Consider the following 18,319-nt stretch of genomic DNA (forward strand, 5'->3'; position numbering starts at 1 on the left):
TCTTGCGAGTACATTCAAAGTACTCACCTGGCCTTGCACGTGACCAGTTGCAGGAGAAGACTCGTCATGCTAGATCGTAACCAAGCCAGTCCTTCGAGTTATGGAGCCCAGCCAGGGACGTCGATGCCATTGTATCAAGATCTCTGCTCCCATTTAGTTAGCCTTGGAGTTGTGTAATATTGTTGTAAGCAACAGTATTGTAACACTCCATCATATTAATAAAGCCATCTTTGCCTGGAATTTCTGTATCATGCTCTTGACGTGCGTCTGGTCCTATCCTGGGGACGGACGTGTGTCGGCCCTTTATCGGGGTGCCACACACTACAAACTGGCAAATATACATTTTTCGAAATGAGGTTAATCCCCACTAAATGTTTTCTGGTTCTATTTTCAGATCGTAAACCACTTCTTTGGTTGGACGGAAGAAACTCCATTGCTACTTAGGACTTGGTGGTGAGTAATTTAAAAGGGCATGCATTGGCTTTCATGTAACTGGTCGGTGCTCTAAGTCTTATTTTATTAGACATGGTATGTTGATATCGACTATCATGGTAAAAATGACACCTTAATCCATTTATTTATGTAACTGGTCGCTGCTCTTAGTCTTATTTTATTAGACATGGTATTTTCATATCGACTATCATGGTGAAAATGACCCCTTAATCCATTTCTTTATTTACTTTCTTGTAGCAAATTGATTTCCGAATTACAAAAACATTATTTGTATTTTTTAGTCCGTGGCAACGGACGGGCAATCAACTAGCCGTTGGGGATATTTTGACTTTATGTAACACATAGGTTGGATATTTGCTTATTATTACTTGCACTTCTTCTCGCGGTGTGGTATGAAATTTAGAGACGAGGGATCTTGTTGTGATTATTCGAAATTGTTCAAACTTCAGGTGCCCATGCTTGTGCTAATTGATTCTTCTACTTAGCGGTATAGCATATTTTGTTGTAAGTGTAAAATTTGGAGAGATGTGAGGATAATTCCGTGGCACTAGTTCCTCTGATATTTGGCAAGAAATCTTGAAGCCGAGATGTATCAGATTTCAGCGTAAATGAATAGTGTTATAGAAGTTAATCTGAATGTCTGCTCGGTATTACTTATCTGGATGAACATCATGTTGATCCTTGGTCGCTTTTATATAAAATTGGTGACCCCTTACTATACTCTCGAGTTTGATCGGAAAGTTTGAGCCTTTAGCCATTGATTACATGAAAGGCCAAAATTGGCTGTGAAGCCTCAAAACTCAGTTCATATAAATATGTGGCAACAATAGGTAGCATTTCTAAACCTTTATTTTCCTCATTATCTAAATGTTCTGCTCTTACAAACGTATTTCTTTCACACTCATGCTAATGCAATGCCTCTGTGATTGTCTATCAGGCTACAAAAATGTTATTTTCCAAACATTAAATTTTCAATTGTTAATGCTGAATATGATATCTCTAACGTTCTGCACAAATGTTCTTCTAAAAGGAAAACAAATACTGAAGGTCATCTCAGTTCATACACATTATTTGAAGTAATATTGTGAAGGAAGTCAAGCAAGTTTCTGTTGGGAAATTTTACTCGTTATGAGTCATTCAAGGGACAAGTGTGTTTACTGAAATTATATTATAGTGATATTACTTATTTTCGAGAAGGGCATGCTTAGTGATATTACTTAGTGATGCATCAAATGCTTAACGTGAGCTGAATGTAGAAGATTTCAGTTTATCAGTTGTTCAAAAAATACTAACTACAGTTGTCTTCGATAGTCACGACCATTCATCAGATGTGTAAGCTGCAGAAAACAAATGGAGGCAGCAATCCTTTCTACACACCTTCTTATATACTCATCATAGCACTTGTGTGTGTGGGTCTGTCCTTGTATAGAATGCTGATGATGATTTAAATGAATTGGTTTTAGGTACATTCTGAATTATAAATTATGCACTTCCCATCAAATTTTCAAGACTAATATTTTATAATTGGATGAGAATTGATGTGGTTGAAATGGTATCAAAAAATTTCATGCATTATATTATGTTTAACTAAAATATATGTTGGAAAATCCGTGTGTTGCACATGCATGTTTACTAGTTACAAAAATGATTATCGATCTTGTTATCGATTGTCTATGACATTTTTGCACAGCATACCATCATTGTTCCATACTCACTATTTGTAATATATTGTTGTTCTGAATTTCTAAAAGAATCAAGTGAACATTTTCACATTTTACAAAAAAGTTCATGATTTTATTTTTTTGCAAATATAAAAATTTCTTCATCAAATCAAAAAGTAGTTCAAAATTTGTAAAATTATTTGCGGATTTGAAAAAACCATCACGAATTTTAAATGGTGCTTGAATTCAGAAAAGTTGACGATTTGGAAGAAGAGGTGCGGTTTTGAAAAAGAATATTTAAACTATCAGAAGAAACATCAAAGTAAAAGGGAAAAGAAGAAACACAAGGAACCTAAATAAAAAGAAAAAGGAAAAACGGTTTCCAGGAAGCTATCAGCGGGTGGAAAACCATAAATGGCCGGCCTTTCTTGAGGTAGGGATCGCGTCCTGGGTTATGCATTACAGTGATGCTCCAGTTTTGACCCAAAGCCCAAATTCACCTAAACATGAGGGCCCAATCAGGGCCTAAAAACATTGTTACCATGTACGCAAAAGATATTCAATTTGCATTTGACAAAATGTTCAGCATGTAATTTGAAAAAATAATGTTCAACATGTATTTGTAATACAAATCCGCACAGGTATGTAGAACCTTCACAAGCTCCAGTGAGCCGACAACTAACCAAGTGCCAGAGGCAAGACGTCTTGTAATTGGAGAGACATAGCTCCCTACCCCGTAGAGTCGGTTCATATTTTGCGTGGCGTGTGTACCACGCGGAATAGGAGTTGCGGAGGTGGGAGGTCCTATTGGACGCGCTTTGCGGCAAATTACCGCCGCGACGCACACATGGAGTGCTGAGTGGGCCAGCCCATTTACGTGTTGTGGCGACATAAAAATCAATCGAGAGATAGGTTAAGGTGGGATTCAAACTCATTATCTCCAGCTCTAGAGCCAATAACCCTTGCTACTCAGGCTGACGTGCGCTAATGAAAATTATATAATGCGAAACCTAAAAGAAAATGCAGGCGCGGATCCTATTTTTTCAAACTTTTTCGACCATTCTTTTGGAAAATATGAGAAACATTATTAAATATGTGAGCGATGTTTGAAATCATCCAAAGAATTTTGAAATGCTGAAAAATCTGAACACTTAATGAATCATGTGAACACATTTTCGAACTCGAACACAACATAAAAGCATGAACATATTATGGAAAAGGCAGAAAAATCTGATCTTTTCTGAATTTGTATTAAAACTCAAACTTTTATTTTAAAAGAAAACAAAAAAAATAAAAACACGAATAACTTTCCGAAACACAAAACATTGTTTTTGAAACATGAACATTTTATTAAAATAGCAAAAAATTCTAAAACCTGAACAAATTATAAAAATAATGAAAAAAATGAATTACTGAATATGTATTTTTTTTAAATATGAACGATTTTTGAAAAAACATGAAATACAAATTGAATGAAAATTCATCAAAATTTGAACAATTAGTTTTTTTTTATAGAAAATGAGAAATTCCAAAAAAATTTCAAAAGCACAAAAAAATTGTGAACAACTTTGAAAATGGGAACATTATTTGAAACGGGAACATTTTTTAAGTTCCAGAACAGAAGTTGGAAACGGGGACATATTTTGAATTTTCAAACAAAATTTATAAACACAAATATTTTTTAAATTTGTGAATTAGACCTTTTTTTGAAACACCTAAATAATAAGAAACGATGAACAATTTTTGGAATTTATGAACAAGTTTTCAACTTGTGAACAAATTATTAAAAAACAGAAACATTTTTGAAATAGAGGACCAAATTTCCCAAACAATGATCAACCTTTTAAAATGGGAATATTTTTTCAAATTCCAGAAAAAAGGTTGGAAAAGCAAACATATTTTGAAACTTCCAAACAAAATTTGGTAAACCCGAACAAATTTTTAAAGCACGCACACTTTTTGAATCTTGAGAATGAATTTTGAAATCAGAAACAAATTTTGAACAAATTTGGAAGTGCGAACAATTTTTAAAACACAAACATTATTGGAATCTTAGAACAAAATTTTGAAACAGAGAAATTTTTTGAAAAAACCAGAACATATTCCGAAGCGAGAACAATTTTTTAAACACGGGTATTTTTTGAATCTTGAGAACAAATTTTGAACCCGAACAAAGTTGCAAGGGCGAACAATTTTTCAAAACAAGAACCTTTTTTGAATCTTGAAGACAAATTTTTGAAATGGAGAGTAATTTTGAAAAAACCCGAACAAATTTTGAAGCGCGAATAAGTTTTTAAAACATGAACATTTTTTTAATCTTGAGAACAATTTGTGAAACCGAGAACAAAAATCCTGAACAAATTTGGAAGCACGAACAATTTTTTAAAGCACCAAATTTTTTGGAATCTGGAGAATAATTTTGAAAAACTCCGAAAAAATTTGGAAGGGCGAACAATTTTGAACATTTTTTAGAACGGAGAACAATTTTGAAAGCACGAACAAATTTCAAAGCACAAACATTTTTTAAATCTTGAGAACAAATTGTAAAACTAAGAACAATTTTGAAAAAAACATGAACAAATTTGAAAGCGTGGTAATTTTTTAAACATTATTAAATCTAGAATCATTTTGTAAATCCAGAATATTTTTCAACATTTTACGGATTAGAAGAATAATTTTTGAAAATCCAGAACACTTTTTGGAAAACACGATCATTTTTTGAAAATCCAGAACATTTTTTGGAAATCCAGAACATTTGTATAAAAAGCAAAAACATTTTTGAAATAGGAAAGAAAAATTATAAATCCCAACATTTTTCGAAAATACAGAACGATTTTTTGAAAAACAAAAATATTTTCGATTGTTAAAACCTTTTTTTAAATCCAGAACATTTTTTGTGACAGATACAGAAAATAAAAAGAGGAAACAGAAAAGAATAAAAAAAGAAAAAATGATTCCGTTAACCTTTTAGAATTTCTTAAAACCGAAAACATCCGGTTAGAACTGTTCCCAAAACCGGAGCGCTGGAACATGAAACGGGATGGCCTACTCCCGAACGAACGATGGAATTCCTGTGCGAAGCCTCGCTTCGCAACGAACGGCGAATAGGGAATTCCGTGGGGGCGGAGCAACTAGTTAGCGAGTGCTTCCTCGCGAGCCTTACAACGATCGCTCCCGCGCGCCGCCACTTGACGCGTTTCCAGCCGTCGTTATGTGTCGCGCTTCCAGCCGTCGTCACGTGTCGCGCTCTGAACGTTTTCTTTGGATTTTGTTTTTTTATTTTTTCACAAGCGTTTTCGCCTTTTTTGAGTGTTTTTTTTTCGATTTTTTTTTTGCTATGATGGTTTTTCATCGGTCTTTCGTAACTCGTTTTCTGTTTTTTTTGCGAGAGGCATGGTTTTGCTTCAGCAAGAGGCATGATTTTGCCTTCACTAGAGGCACTGCCGTGCATCTCGGAAAGGAAAAAAAATGAGTTTTCTTTTTTTTGCGAAAGACACGGTTTTGCTTTCACAAAAGACGCGGTTTTGTCTTTGAGAGAGGCACGCCCGTGCCTTTTGGAAAGGAAAAAAACGTGTTTTCTATTTTTTTACGAGAGGCACGGTTTTTATTGTGCGAAATGCACGGTTTTGCCTTCGCGAGAGGCACGCCCGCGCCTCTTCCAAAAGGGGAAAATGCGTTTTCTTTTTTTTACGAGAGGCACGGTTTTGTCTTTGCGAGAGACACGCCCGTGCCTCTCCCGAAAAGGGAAAAAACGCGTTTTTTGCTCTCTTTTTTTTCGCAAGAGGCACGTCCCGTGCCTCTCCCGAAAAGGGAAAAACGCGTTTTCTGCTCTCTTTTTTTCCGCGAGAGGCACGGTTTTGCCTTCCCGAAAAGGAGAAAAACGCGTTTTCTGCTCTCTTTTTTTCCGCGAGAGGCACGGTTTTGCCTTCCCGAAAAGGAGAAAAACGCGTTCTCTGCTCTCTTTTTTTCCGCGAGAGGCACGATTTTGCCTTTGCGAGAGGCACGACCGTGACTCTCTCGAAAAAGGATAAAACACTTTTCTGCTCTCTTTTTTCCGCGAGAGGCACGGTTTTGCCTTCGCGAGAGGCACGACCCGTGCCTCTCGGAAAGGGAAAAAGCGTGTTTTCTGTTTTTTCTATCGCGTGAGGCATGGTTTTTCATCTGGTTTTTTTCTTCCGTTTTTTTCATGAAAAAATGTTCGTCAAAACTTATCAACATGGGATATAGTTCTGAAGATCTCGACGCGAGAACGCCAACGGTGAAAACGGTTCGAGATTTGAACGCACGGTTTAGGAGATAAAACGTTTTGAAAATACGGATCTACGAAAAAAGGAAAAAACTTCTAGGTTGCGACAAGTGGCACGCATGCAGTGTGTCACTTGTCACAACCTGTGAACGTAAGAGTAATCGTTGGAAGGTGTATTCGCTAACTAGTGATTTCGTCGTGGGCTGGTCCGTTTTGGTTAGAGTTGTAAGGAGGATGTATCGTGGTGGACGCCAACCTGAGAATGGTTTCATACTTGAACCATACTTAAACCATACCCATTCATTTATTTTTCAAAACCATACTTGAACCATGCCCATTTAATGTCATTTTTAGCCCAACCAAAATCAAACCCACTATTTTTTCCACCCAAACCAATTTAGACCCAAAACATAACCATGGGTTTAAACCCAGTACATAACCATGGGTTTGCTTTAATGTACATATGATTGCACAAATTGACATGTTAAGAAACAAATAAGATAGAAAAGACATAAGTGCATCTACAACAGTTTAGAAACAAAGTAATCCTTGAGATACAGTCAACACACAGTAAGAGGCAAAAAGAACATGCCCATGGATGATAAGCTCACTAACAAGTGTATTAAAACCAAATTTCTCAACGAAAGCACAAGAAAACACTTCCGATTTTCATCTACTGTTTCTCCATAATACATAATTACATAGTGTATTACAACATGCACGCGGATCAAAGATACTTGTTCTCGGCCGTAGTTGATTATTGCATATAACCAATGCCTAGAAACCAGTTTGGACCCATAGTTTATAACCGCTAATAACCAAACCGTTTAAACCCATAACCAACTATATCCAAACTGGTTTCTCCACATACCCAAAACCAAAACCAAACTAAAAAAATCTCAGCCCAATAAAACCTAAACCAATCAAACTCAAAGTAAGAACCGAACCGTTACACGTGGTTTTTTAATAACCATTCTCACGTTTTTGGACGTGTTCCGTTTTAAGCAAGGCCCAAATTCAGCTAAAGATTAGAGCATCAGGGCCCAATTTGGATAGCAAGCCTTCCACCGAACACAAGGAGACCTTCTTCTATCCCAGACGACGAGCGAGCTACAGAAAAGAAAAAGAAGAGAAACGAGGAGCTACTGCAGTGGAATCCCCTTCCCTTGCGTCGGGATGGAGCGCGTGAGAAGGGCGTCGCATGCCGGCTCCTGGTACACCAACAACGGTACTCCCACCCTGATTCCCCTCCCTTTCCCAGTCTGCTGGATCCTGCCCGTCCCTCTCTTCTGATTTCTGGGAGAAAGGTGGGATTTTTTCTGTGCGCTCGATCTGATTTCTTGGCGAGATTAGGGGAGTTTGGTAGGGCTTATTGGTGTCGGCAGAATTTCTACTGGCCCTCCTTGGATCGGATTGGATTGGATCGGATCGGACCGGATCCGTGCGCCCTGTTAGGTTGGGGAAAGTGCGCACTGTTGACTTCGGGTTCAGCAGCGTTTATGGTTTCTCCCTCCTTGGTACTAAGATGACGCAGCAGTGTAGTATCAGGTCCCGAAACTGCCGTAAATGCAGTTGTTTCTGATCAGATTCACGGGAATCAGTCGGGTTGTGTATTTTTACAGAATTCAGTTGCGAACATAGCAACCACCTGCAGTGTGCTCTGTCTTTAGGTTGGATCCGAAGAACAATTTGGAGGGTGTGAATTAATCATGTCTGCATTTTTTTTGTGCTACGTCTTCAGACTGTACTGCCATATGTCATCTCTGATATACCGCTTGCGGCTAAATCATCTACTGCTCCATGTTCACAATTAGCCAGCAAGCTGGAAGAGGAACTCGATGGTTGGCTCTCGGCAGCTGCTCTCACCAAGTCACCTGATGTTAGGGCCGTGATTGCACCGTAAGTTGCTGTTTATTGTATGTATGGAGGTGGAATTCTGTTCACCACCCTTCCATAATAACAGGCTTTTCTTTCGTTGCAGCCATGCTGGCTATTCGTACTCAGGGCGCTGTGCAGCCTATGCTTTTGGCAACATTGATCCAACTAACATGTGAGTTAAGCAATTTGTTGCTACTGTTTTCTTTGCTAAAAAAACAAACAAATATTGTTCTCTCGTCATGTTTACAGTTTTAATAGCAACTTACTGCTCTTGTTGTATTGATTATATTCTGAGTGCTGCCTAACATACGCCAGTCCATATATTTACCATGTTTTTTGTATGTAAATGACTAAATGCCAGTCCATGGGTAACGTGTTAATCGCCATTCATACAAGTGATGACATTTTGTCAACCTGACGTAATGTACTCATTGAGAAAGGTGGGGGTAATATATGTCAGTGACGTATGCATTGATGGCCTTAGTTTTCAAACCATCCTATTTCTAGTTGAGCCCTACATAATTATCCAAATATTTCACTCTACCATGTAGTGCAATTACACCTGGGCATTTGCCGGGCCGGGCTTTGCAAAGCCCGGCAGCAAAATCTCAAGTGAACAGTGCACTTTTTTTGTTTAAAATAATGATTTTCGAGATATTTAAAGAATATAATATACCTATATTTGTAATAAAATACTGATAAACGTCCTGTTCGGGCTCATTTCCGGGCTTTCGGGCGGAAAAGCTGAGCCCGAGCCCGGCCCGGATGTCGGGCTTTCGGGCTGGGCCAGCCGGGCCGGGCTGCCCATGCCCGGGACTAAGTGCAATGATATGGCTATATAGTACTGTATGCTATTTACTTATTTGACATGGCTACATAAGTAGTACTCCCTCTGTTCCTAAATATAAGTCTTTTTAGAGATTCCAATATATAAATCTTTTTAGAGATTCCAATACGGGCTACATACGGAGCAAAATGAGTGAATCTACACTCTAAAATATGTCTATATACCAATGTTTTTAAGGCGGTAAGGCGAGGCAAGGCGCTGGGGGGGGGGGGCACCTCACCGCCTAAGCGGTAAGGCATAAGGCAAGGCGGACGCCTTAGAGAGTTCTAAGCAACAGAATGAAGTAGAATTTGGTAGGCAACCAGGCATGCACACTACACATCTTGCACTTGCTGCTGGTTGTAGAGCCCATATAGCATCCATCCTCTTCTCCCCAACAGTAATCATGCATTATTCTAACCATCCAGGCATCCACTAACTACTATAAGAGAGGCGGTGAGCAACCAGTAAAACAGCTAGCACAAAGCAGCAAGGAATCAGCAAAGCAAGAAGCAATAAACAACTGAAAAGCAACAAGCCATGAACAACTGAACATGGAAGAAACAGATCAGAGGAGGGTGGGGAAGAAGGGGGAGGGAGAAGAGTAGAGGATGGGGCAGGTATATCTTGGCAGTTAGCTCCTTGTTGTTGCCTATTGCTGGTTGCTGCTGTACTGAAGAGGAAGAGGATGAGCTACTGGAGAGGAGGAGGATGAGGAGCTGCTGGAGGAGAGGAGCCAGAGAAGGAGGAGGTGCGTGTGGATTGGGGGCTGTTTCTCTCTCTCTCTCTCTCTCTCTCTCTCTCTCTCTCTCTCTCTCCCCCTCTTACCTGTTGGCGCCAACAGCATCTTTGTTTCCTGCCAGAAGACTGTTTCCCGCCTAAAACTGCTTCCCTGCCTGGCTGGCAAGCTCAAGGCGTCCAATATGGACAAGGGCGCCAACCTGGACGCCTTAGCAGCGCTTCAGACGCCTTAAAGCTTAAGGTGGACACCTTACTCAGGTACCTAAGGCAGGCTGGACGCCTTGAGCTTGCAGGGCGCCCTGATGCCTAAGCGTCGCCTAGGCTTAAAAACAATGCTATATACATCCGTATGTAGTTTATATTGAAATCTCTATAAAGACTTATATTTAGAAACGAAGGGAGTAGAAAGCACTATTATATGCAGGCATATAAGAACCATATGTGTAAAATGTATAATGCGATGCATTGTAGTACAGTATAACATATGATGCATAGTACTTTCCAATAAGAAACTAAAAAAACATAAACATGATTTTTGTTTTCCACAATTCTAAGCTAGAAAATTTATTATGAACTCTTTAGAATTTTAAAAGCTCACTAAAAATGAGATGACATAACATATTTACAAAAGATATAGTACCTTACCTGATAAAGTAACACAAATTAATAGGTAAAATTAATTAATTTATCAGATTTGTATGGTGTACATTATGCATAATTTATGGGCATGGGTCCAACTATAAATCTAAACCAATGCTAACTACATCATTTGTAAGCTACTTTTGTTCTGCCGTGATTCTCGCCCTACATGCTGCAATAGTTCTAGAGCGTTCAAACATTCATCTATTTCCATTCTTATAACTGCCTTCTTTCGTCACGTTTTTCCTTGATCCTGTTTACTATCTAATTCCGAATTTTCTTCATGTGAATCAGTTCTCGGGTGTTTCTGCTCGGCCCATCTCATCACTACTATACTCCAAAATGTGCCCTGACAAGAGCTACTGTTTATAGCACCCCGATTGGGGATTTACCAGTAGACCTGGAAGGTATCATGCTTACAAAATAAAGATGCCTAAGCTATTTCTTTAATATTCATGTCAACCTTTTCGGTATCTTCTAATCTGGAAAAGTCCACTTTTCAACCCTAAACTCGGTCGAAAACTCACTTTTCAATCTGGATTTCAACTTCAATTTGTCTTAACTGTCCAGACTTCAACTTCGATCCAATCATGAGTGGTATTGAGCTGATGTGTTGTGACGTGTATGCCAACCTGAATCTATTTTCCACATCTGTAAAATCAGTGGGAAGAGCTGACAGGTTGAATTGCTGGCAGCCCTTGTCACTGATTTTATTCAGGCCATCATCTCTCCCCCCCTCAGAATTTCGTCAAATAAAAGAAAATATGTGAGGCCCACATATCATACTTACACTTGCTCTCCGCTTTTGTTAGGTTTGTTACCTTAATAACAGTCCCATAATTTTTTGTATTTCATTGCTTGAGGATGTTCAGAAATAACTTTTCATACACTTTATATATGGCTAAACCCAGCTTGGAGGAAGGCATGCAGCAGTGTCTGAACACTTTGTAATCTTACCCCCCTTCCCCTCCCTCCACTGTTTGCCTTCATTGTACATACCATCCTATTTAAAAACTTATAATGGCGCAATAGGGATCCTCCCTACATTTTTTCGTGAAAAAAAGTCTGGTTTGCTTCTTGTGTGATCTGTTTGTTTGTTCGATCTCATTTATTTTACTGAGAAGTACATTTTGATCCACCCACTATCGCCAAATGAAGTTTAGTCCTCAACTTAAATAATACTCCCTTCATTCCTAAATATAAGATGTTTTGGAGTTCAAATTGAACTACCAAAACGTCTTATATTTAGGAACGGAGGGAGTACTAGATAACACGATTACACGCGCCTCAACTTTTTAAACCAGGCGATTTTGGTCCCTTTTCCGACCAGAAGTGGTTTTATGGATGACATGATAGTTTTTCCACACATTTGGTGGCACTGTCAACAATTGTTTTTGAAAGAAAATTATAAGAAAAGAAAGATCAGGAAAAAATATGGAAACAAAAACATGATAAATCATGAAAACTATTATTAATATAAGTTATGGAAAAAATGAGAATGTTGTAGATGGAAAAAATATCAAGAATTTATGAAAAAGAAAAATCATGAATATTCTGAAAATAAAGAAATTACTGGGTGCTCATAAATAATTCTTGTTTCATGGATGGCATGGTAGTTGTTCCAGACATTTGTTCATTGGTGGCACAGCCAACAATTGTTTTTGAAAGAAAAATTACAAGAAAAGAAAAAATAGATAAAATAACAGAAACAAAAAACATGTTAAGTCATGAAAAGTATTATTAATAAGTTATGCAAAAATGAGAGTGTTATAGATGGAAAAAACATCGAGAATTTACGAAATAAAATCTTAAATATTCTGAAAACAAAGAAATTAGGGGGTACTCTACTCATAAATAATATTAGTTTTTCATGAATGCACCCAAAATCTGTTCTATTTCCAATTTTCAATTTTATTTCTTTGGATTTTCAGTCTAGACTCTAGGATTGCATGTCGACCCTAAGCTATCTGACATCTCAACCTGTTGGTAGATCTTAGTTACACACTATGAGATCTCCTTTTCAATCAGATCATTCTGTTTTGCTTGGCTCTTTGTGAACTTTAGACATACATTCTTACATTATTGTTTTTCCAGTTATCGAGGAACTCAAAGCTACAGGAAAATTTGAATTTATGGACCTTAATGTGGATGAGGCTGAACATAGCATGGAAATGCATTTGCCTTACCTTTCTAAAGTATTTCAAGGGTAATTACTTTGTTGATAAAGCTCGTATCCATCTTGTATTTCTTTTTGAGCAAAATACAGATCCTAGTATCCTACACTCATAATTTTTTTTCATGACCTGTCAGACATAATGTAAAAGTTGTACCTATCCTTGTTGGTGCTGTCAACTCCCAAAGTGAAGCCATGTATGGGCAGTTGCTCGCTAAATATGTGGATGATCCAAAGAACTTTTTTTCTGTCTCCTCAGACTTTTGCCACTGGGGATCTCGGTAAGTATTTTAATGTCTGATTATTGTGGTTCTTGTTTATTTTGCAACGAAATGTCAAGTGTTTCATTACAGTATTTACCTCGTCAGAATAGAATATATGAACATAATACAAGGCACATGCTAACCACATAATCTGCAGCTTGAGCAACTTTCCATTATCTTCCTGTATCACCTTTTTTTTTAATAAAGCACATGTATTCCTTTAAAGCATGGCCAAATTGCCGGCTACCAAACGAGCTACATAATTCGGATAGTCCTTTGCCCATAAGATATTTTCATCCAGGATATCTCTGACACCTATTGTCGATTGTTACTAAAGCATGGGCAGGTTTGTTACAGTCCCAAGGACAAAACATTACTCAATAAAGGAATTAGATAATAGAAACTTTGCCTGTCGAAACAGTGTTCCCAGTTTGGAATGGTCATATTTGTGCGAGTCTGAGTGCTTGCTTCAGGTTAAGGCAGTCTCAGGCACTCAGCTAGTGGGTTGTAGCTATTTAAGAATAGAGGATTGCGGGCTCCAAAGGCTTTTGTTAGTCTCCTGCCCTATCTCTTCACCATCTCCCTTCATCCACTTAAATTCTTGGGGGTTCGCTGTGGACTGATTGAGTGACTTCTGCTGTCTACAATATCGGCTTCTTTTCATCGTCTATGTCGATTTCCCTTGTTTTGTCAATTGTCACGTGGCCTTCATCAGCCAAGGTTGAGTGGAGTAGAAGGCCTGAGTGAGGGTGGGGCAACATGGAAAATTCTTGTAAGGGGTGGTTGCCTGCCTATGGAGCAGGCTGACATGGGTTGGATGGTGCAGGAAAGCGAAGACAGAATCCATTTGTTTGGAGTTTTAGAGGAAGGTGGGTTTGTGCAGAAATTATGTGCCTTGTTCCAGAGCATAGAAACATTCTGAGAGCCAGGACTAGGAAAGTTGCATGATTTGATTTGAATGAGTGAGTGCACTTGATATGTCACCTAGTGTACGAGGGTATTATGTACCACACGTTCACTAAATTTTGAACTCTTTCTGTTATGTTTGCTGCTGTCACTTCGGCATTAGATAATGTAAAATGATTGTGTCCGTCTCTTCTGATTGCCACAACAGGTTTAGTTATACATACTATGACAAGAACCATGGTGCCATTCACAAATCAATCGAGGCATTGGACCGCATGGGCATGGAGATCATAGAGACTGGTGACCCCGACGCGTTCAAACAGTATCTTCAGGAGTATGAGAACACCATATGTGGACGCCATCCCATCAGTGTCCTTCTTCATGTAAGCAACTCATTGACGATCTGACTAATATTTATCCCTTTCCTTTTATCAATTTTCGTAATCCTTGACTTTTTGCACATTCTATTTATGTTAGATGTTGAAACACTGCTTGACGAAGATTAAGGTCGGGTTTGTTCGGTACGAGCAGTCGAGCCAATGCAAGAGCATGAGGGACAGCAGCGTCAGCTACGCATCTGCAGCGGCCAAGGTGGACTCACCTGCAGAAGAGGGTAGAGGTTGAGCAAAATGTGGTTTGCTCGGTACACCCTGGTGTAACATGCCATAAGATGGCTGTGGCTTGCATTTACCGGAGCTGCCGGTCAAACTTTGTAATAATAACAAGCTCTGGTTGAAGTTCAGTCATTGTTGCTCTGGCGGCACCAGGATTATGAGACAGGAGAAATGAAAGGGCAAAATAACAATATGTTTCTGAATGTACTTATGTGTATCTTCCTAATGGGCTTCTCCAGCAAAAATAAATGGTAATGCTAAAAATCTGACGTTAGATTTTTAAAAATGGCAAATGCAATGTTTTTATGACAAATTTAGTTGGCGTGAGGATTGTAAATTTAGTTTTCAAGCACGGCAAAAAACGAACTCGCCGGAGTAGCCATGCTTGCCAACTAAACTTGTCATCTTGGGCAAACACAAATTGTCATGAAATATGTTTGATTTGACAGGATTAAAATTCTGACTTTAGATTTATAGTGGAGTACAAAATAAAACACATCCTAACTTTGAGATCCTATGCTAAAAGTTCTAGAAAATTCTGAAAATATTTGAGTACATTAGAACAATATAAATATCTATCATGTTACTCCCTCTGTACCGGAGCATTACGTATCCTAAATGGTGCATCGCGACAAAGGTGAAGAGAAAAACGGAAGAACTTGATGTTTATTTGCTAATTAATACCATTGTTGGTATTAAAATTAAACATTACATGTCATGCTATGTAGTCTCAAATCATTGAAGGTATGAACGTCTCACATCCTGATTCTTATCTCGTGACAAGAAATATGGAACAAGCTGGGGAGTTAATGCATCGCACCTAACCGTTTTGGGATTGTTATCTAAGCATTTTGGGATTATCTGATTTTCATATTGTGTCTAATGTATTGGTACAGGGGAAGTATATATTTAAATTATGAATTTAAGACAATCATTAGTTAGAGATTTTCCTCTTCAGGGGTTTCTTGTATTAGGTTTCTTGTATTACATCAATGGTGCAGTCATCCAACAAACGACATAGTTAAATGGTTTTACGTACAACCTAAGCCGACACGCATGCCATAAACACAGAAGAACCAAAGGATATTGGCAATGATTGAGGCCATGACGTCTTCATCCCCTATTTTAGAGAGAGGTTCCCACTACTGTAATAAGGCAGACATTTTAAAGAGACAACCAGTCAGGCGGTGAGGAAAAACATGGTCAATAGTAAAATTATTCCTGCTAGTCCAAAACTAGCAAGTAAATGTAGCAAATACCAACAACGATCGAAAACATCTCCACCCCAAGCGGGCCAAGACACATTAACAAATGACGCGTTCCTTGTTTCGGGCCTCTGAACGAAAAGAATAATCAGCAGAGGCCAAGACATTTCACTTAATAATTTGGTTGATGGATGGTAGTTTGAGTCTTATGTCCTGCCATCGATCTTTATTATTGATCTTAAGAGGGACTTGTGCCCTACATATATCTTTGAATCTAGAATCCCACCGCCATGAGATAATAGAGAGATTTAACCAATGCTTTTTCATAAAGGGAGTTAGACCAAATAAGCTGACCCGGAGTCTCCGGGAGCATCGTTAGAAGGGCAGTGATCTCCTGCCAATTAGCCAACCCTTCAGCGGACAATACCCGATGTAACGCTTGGTCCCAATTATTAGCAGCAAGCTCCAAAATGGAGATAGAATGGTTAGAGACATACGAGAAAAGACAAGGGGGGAGTAGCAGAGGGGCCCTCCTCCTAGCTAGCACCAGTCAAGCAAGAAATTAGTCCAAGTGCCAGAGCCAACCACAAATTTCAGGGGGCCACAGAACTTATCTTGCACCTTGATTAACAATTTCCAAAATTTGGATCCATTGCAAGCATTGGAAAGAAACGGTGAAGAGTTCGGTAAATATTTCTGTGTTAAGAATTTGAATCCAAAGGGAATCCTCTGGTTTGTTATATTATACACGCGCCACCACCATTTCATGAAAAAGCACTTGTTCATTACTGGAATGTTAATAATTCTCAACACCCAAGGTTTTTGGGTCTACACATGAACTTCCATTTCACCACGTGGTACTATTTCTTATTGTTATCTACGGTGGTCCAATAAAAACACCGTGATCCTTTTCAAAGTTATCATGATTGCTATCAAATAAGTGGTAAAAGCCCATGATGAAGGTAGGGAGGCTGGACAGGGAATAATTAATCAAAGTCACTTTTCCCCTCGAGGATTGTTTGTGTCCTCAATAAGGAGCAACCCAGAACCCAAGTTACGTTTCGTGGGCCAAAATTCGGCAACCAACAACTTTAGAGGTGAAATAGGAACCCCCCAGGTAGGTAGTATTGGAAATGATCCCAACTTGCAATTAAGAATATTAACAATTGAATTTTCTCGAGGTGGAGGCAGCCTAGGACAAACGCCTCACTCTTACTAATGTTGATTTTTAGACCCAACAAAGATTTGAAGCACATGCAGATGAATTAGAGGTTGGCATGTTCTTCTCGACCAGGATGGTCATATCAACATTGGATTGGCGGTGTGTAACCCCACTAGGACACAATTTGGTTGGCACACTGGAGATAAGCCAAGCGACGACAGCACTTGAAAGCATTTGGACCATCCCCATATTTGTGGTGTGTATTTTCCCATGTTCATTGATGTGTATCATTTATACACACCGGTATTTATTGTCCATATGAGCTGACTAGCTAATTTCCCATGTGTTGCAACTCGCTATGATACAACCAACCAACAGCTCTCTCAACACTGCTGCATTTCTAGCATCGTCCTCTTTGGCATCACTGCATGTCATCACTTAGCCTCTGCTCAACAATGATCTCACCACTCCTTCCATAGGATGTGAGAGGTATGAATTTTTTTAATGTGACAATATACATGCAAGGCTTCAAAAAATATTGTTTTACTATTGACTATGTTAGTTTTCACATTTACCTCTTTTTTAAGTGACCGAGTTAATATGAGAATATGAGTTCTTACGTAAATGGCATGCTTGACGTTGTCAATTTCTGTAGTTTCGTATTGGTATCTTCACTTGCCCTATGATCAAGTGTAGGATCACCAAAATGGTTAAAGCTTATCTCGGATAGAAATTACCTAAACTTTATATTACGTTTCTTGAGAATGATGATCACCATTTGTCTGATCTCACCCTAATGGAATTCTAAAAAAAATTCATACCCTATAATGAAGATAAATTCAAATTGCTTTTAACGAATAAGTTAGTAAAAAGGAAAAAACACCCGAAAAAACATGAGTCCATTACACATGAGTTCTTCGCAAAATAATTTATAGAAAGAAAAAGGAAACAAAAAAATACCGAGGAGTGAATGGTGCTCTTGGAAAACAATACAAGTTAATAGAAAGAAAGAAAGAAAGAAAAACAAAATAAAAACAAGGATTCCTCTATAGCCATTGGATTATTCCCGAATCCTATCTATTAATCACAGTCGTCGACCAGAAAAAGGTGATTGGTAAACAAAACAATGCCACATCTGCACTTCGTATCCGTCGAGCCTTGGTGGCTACAATTGGAACTGATATTTGCTAGACACAAAAGGGTAACTAACCAACTGTATGATGTTTTTATTCGCATATAGTAACATGTGACATGTCAAACCACATTAGTGTTAGGATCCAGACTAAACCAGCCATCATCATCTATTGGGCACACACCTCTCCAGTTAACATATGGTCCAAATTAAACAAGACGAGTGAGAATGGTTGGCCCAAAATAGAGATAGTTACCTTGGAGTTACTTTTCGGTTAATTCTGTGTATTTTGAACTTTCACCTATACTCTTTATATTTCCTTGGTTAGCTTGTAATCATATTCGATGCTTATATGTCGATACTTGAAATGAAAGAAGTAAGAAGGGGAACCTAAGTGTGTTTAGTTATTGTACCTAAGGT

At 38.5% G+C, this 18,319-nt stretch overlaps 1 protein-coding gene across 1 annotated transcript; it reads left to right on the forward strand.

Moving 5' to 3' along the window:
• Nucleotides 1–7,442: 7,442 nt before the first annotated feature.
• LOC123409676 (protein MEMO1) lies at nucleotides 7,443–14,603 on the forward strand. Its single transcript, XM_045102545.1, has 8 exons — nucleotides 7,443–7,588; nucleotides 8,175–8,259; nucleotides 8,342–8,410; nucleotides 10,739–10,851; nucleotides 12,539–12,650; nucleotides 12,755–12,898; nucleotides 13,995–14,169; nucleotides 14,264–14,603. Exons 1-8 carry the CDS (start codon nucleotides 7,537–7,539, stop codon nucleotides 14,408–14,410), a joined length of 897 nt encoding a protein of 298 aa, XP_044958480.1. The 5' UTR covers nucleotides 7,443–7,536; the 3' UTR covers nucleotides 14,411–14,603.
• The last annotated feature ends 3,716 nt before the right edge of the window (nucleotides 14,604–18,319 follow it).

The sequence above is a fragment of the Hordeum vulgare genome, chromosome 7H, assembly GCF_904849725.1.
Source record: "Hordeum vulgare subsp. vulgare chromosome 7H, MorexV3_pseudomolecules_assembly, whole genome shotgun sequence".
NCBI lineage: Eukaryota > Viridiplantae > Streptophyta > Magnoliopsida > Poales > Poaceae > Hordeum > Hordeum vulgare.

What these genes read in the sequence shown, in the direction of transcription:
- LOC123409676 (XM_045102545.1), top strand. Translation starts at nt 7,537, where the DNA reads ATGGAGCGCGTGAGAAGGGCGTCGCATGCCGGCTCCTGGTACACCAAC. An exon ending in GTTAGGGCCGTGATTGCACC is followed by an intron (nt 8,260 to 8,341) that starts GTAAGTTGCTGT and finishes CTTTCGTTGCAG; the next exon opens with CCATGCTGGCTATTCGTACT. An exon ending in TTTTGCCACTGGGGATCTCG is followed by an intron (nt 12,899 to 13,994) that starts GTAAGTATTTTA and finishes TTGCCACAACAG; the next exon opens with GTTTAGTTATACATACTATG.